General features: G+C 41.9%; 1 protein-coding gene across 1 annotated transcript; it reads left to right on the forward strand.

Annotated features, from left to right (window-relative positions):
• The first annotated feature begins 1,673 nt into the window (after positions 1–1,673).
• LOC143641722 (olfactory receptor 14C36-like) lies at positions 1,674–2,606 on the forward strand. The gene has a single exon (XM_077109512.1). The coding sequence runs from the start codon at positions 1,674–1,676 to the stop codon at positions 2,604–2,606; it is 933 nt and encodes a 310-aa protein (XP_076965627.1).
• Positions 2,607–3,066: the final 460 nt, after the last annotated feature.

Here is a 3,066-nt window from a genome sequence, read left to right on the forward strand (position 1 = left end):
TGCACTGCTACTGAAAGGTAAAATGATGGATAATACAAGGTCCCAAATCAAGGAATTTGCACCAGTTGACTTGGGGTGATGAATATATATTGATTGGCTGAAAGGTTGTATACCATGTTGATTTCTAAAACTCAACAAAATTGGAAGAATAATTAGAGATTATAAAGAAGGTTTCAGAGTAAAGATTCCAGTGGTGTATCCTTTAAAGCCCAGTACCTACTAAAGGGAAATAGGAAATTAATACATCATAGTAAAAAAAAGTCAGCAGTGAACAAGAGGGTCCCTCAGGATGAATGTCAGGTGTGTGTCAGGAGGAACAGATTGCAGGTAGACTGACCGCTTGAACTTCACACTCACCACAAATTAATAGCAACCTAGCTAAGTCTGACCACCCACCTATTACCCTGGGAGACACACAGACTTCCAGAAGAGCTCAGGCAGGATTAGAAGGAAGGTCTTTTTTCTAAGAGCATGTGTGGTTAACCTGACAAGGTGCTGAGGAGGACACCAGTTTGCAGAGGGTTGAGGAGATGACTCAGGTGACTCAGAAGTGAACTGGACTGAACTGCTATCAGAAGTGTTGAAACTATGAGCAAAACCTTCCTTCTAGGGTTTACAGCCAGTTTCAGTTTGTGGGATTGTGACATTGCTAAGAAAGCAATATAATAGAAGGTGTCACCAAGACTAAGGCAAATTATGTTTTGGACAAAAGAAGCTTCAACTTCATGGTGCTGAACATGATATAAAAATATAACAAGGTAAAGGTAGAAGCTTAGGTCAATGTCAGTTGTGCTGGAACCTAGAGGTTGAAAAGACATTATGCTGCTCAGTTGGAGAGGAAAAAGCCTCAGTGGGGGCTGGAACTGGTCTGGCTGTGCTCATGTGGCCATAAGACAGCACCATACATGTCCTGGGGGAGCAGCAGGGAGAGTGGGGGACTGCAGGCAAGTCCAAGTGCAGTCAGGTCACCTCAGTTTTCACAACACTGGACCTGTGAGCCTGGGTGGGAAAGTGAATTCTTGAAATGCTTTCCAAATAAGCCCAATTTTTTCGTGTTCATGGAGATATATTCTCCACCATTATGAATAGTTTCCTATATATTAAAAAAAGTAGAAAGTAATTATTATTTACATTATTAAGTGTGAATACAATAGCAAATTAATGTGGAAATTATATTCATGCACTAAAATGAAGGTAAATAAATTGGAGAATATTAAAGAATGCACTGTCAGGCAGGTGGCCATGAAGGAGAAGAGGGGAAAACCCCTGGAAATGATCCACATGGGAGTCTCAGGAGGTCAGCAAAGGCCTGATGGGGAGCTGAGGACAAGCCCTGCAGGTAACACCCAGACCCTGGGCAGCAGACCTCCACATCTGCACTGGGAGGTGCACTCTGCTCAGAAATGAGTAAACATATCAGAAAACCAAGAGTGACCTTCCTCTGCAGGGAAAGCAACTGCCAAATATACGAAAAATACTTTGAATAAGAATATGTAAAGTAATTGCATTTTTTCAAATGATCATTATTGTCAATGGATGTTTTTTAACACATGTTAGACAAGTGCTCTGACTGAGCAACAATCCCAGCCCCAAGTAATTGTATTCATTGCGTTCTTTTTTTTCTTCCTCCCTCTTATCTCTTCTTCTTCTCAGAAAACCAGAATTTCCAGCAAATGGCCAATGCCACCATGGTAACTGAATTTCTCCTCCTGGCCTCTCCTGATGGCTGGGATCTGAGTTTCCTCTATTTCACAGTATTCCCAATTACCTACCTGGGTACCTTGTTAGGGAACCTTCTCATCGTCACTGTCACCACTGCTGACCAGAACCTGCACACACCCATGTACTTCTTCCTCAGGAACCTGTCCATCTTGGACATGTGCTACATTTCCATCACTGTCCCCAATGCCTGTGTCAACTCTTTCACTGGCAACAGGGCCATTTCAGTGGCTGGCTGTGCAACACAGATCTTCTTGGTCATTTTCTGTGCATATGTGGAGATGCTATTTCTCACCATCATGGCCTGGGACCGCTATGTGGCCATCTGCCAGCCCCTCCAGTACCCGCTCATCATGAACCCCCAGTTTTGTGTCCACGTGACCCTGGCTTCCCTGCTCAGTGGTCTGCTGTATGCAGTTGTGCACACGGGGAACACATTCCGGCTGTCCTTCTGCCAGTCAAACGTGGTGCACCAGTTCTTCTGTGATGTCCCCTCTCTGCTGAAGCTCTCCTGCTCTGAGACCACCAGTAACCTGGTCCTCCTTCTTGTCTCTGCTGTATTGATTTGTGGTGGTTGCTTCCTTTTTATTGTGATGTCATATATTCGCATACTTTCTGCTGTGCTAAAATTTCCCACTGGGAACTCATCGAAGGCCTTCTCCACCTGCACCCCTCATATCCTTGTTTTTTCCATCTTCCTCAGTTCTGGTGCAGGTGTGTACCTGAGGCCTTCAGAAGAGTCTCACACACTCCAGGACATGGTTCTCTCTACCTTTTACACCATGGTTCCTCCCTTCCTGAATCCTCTCATCTACAGTCTCAGGAACAAACAGGTAAAGGAAGCTATGAGGAGAATAATGCAAAGACAGTTGTTCTCAGGGAAATGATAAAGATGTGTTTCAGCATCATCCTAATTTCTGTGAGTGAAGGTTCAAGATTAGGTCGAATGCTCTTCATATTGGGGTGACACAAGTTAAACTGCCTACTCTGAGGTCACTTTGTTTGAATATGAATTTTTTTATTAATTTATATTTTCATTTACCTTATTAATTCATGAATCCTTTATAAAATGTGTAATTTAATCAATGAGTCTTTTAATTACTAAATATAATTTAATATATTTATTGAAATCATTTGTGGAGCCATGCATTAAAGATTTATCAAATACATTAGAGTACCTGTATCAAGTACTGTCACAAAGAAAACATTACCAATCAAATCTGAAGAAAACTTACACTCATAATCTGCTATTATTCAGAGAAGTGTCAAGCAAATTTCTAGGCACTGTGGTACCTAACTGTATCAATTTAACTACTTTGAATATATGCAATAATTAAATCCTAAAGA

The sequence above is a fragment of the Callospermophilus lateralis genome, chromosome 5 (assembly GCF_048772815.1).
Source record: "Callospermophilus lateralis isolate mCalLat2 chromosome 5, mCalLat2.hap1, whole genome shotgun sequence".
Taxonomy (NCBI): Eukaryota; Metazoa; Chordata; class Mammalia; order Rodentia; family Sciuridae; genus Callospermophilus; species Callospermophilus lateralis.

What these genes read in the sequence shown, in the direction of transcription:
- LOC143641722 (XM_077109512.1), top strand. Translation starts at nt 1,674, where the DNA reads ATGGCCAATGCCACCATGGTAACTGAATTTCTCCTCCTGGCCTCTCCT.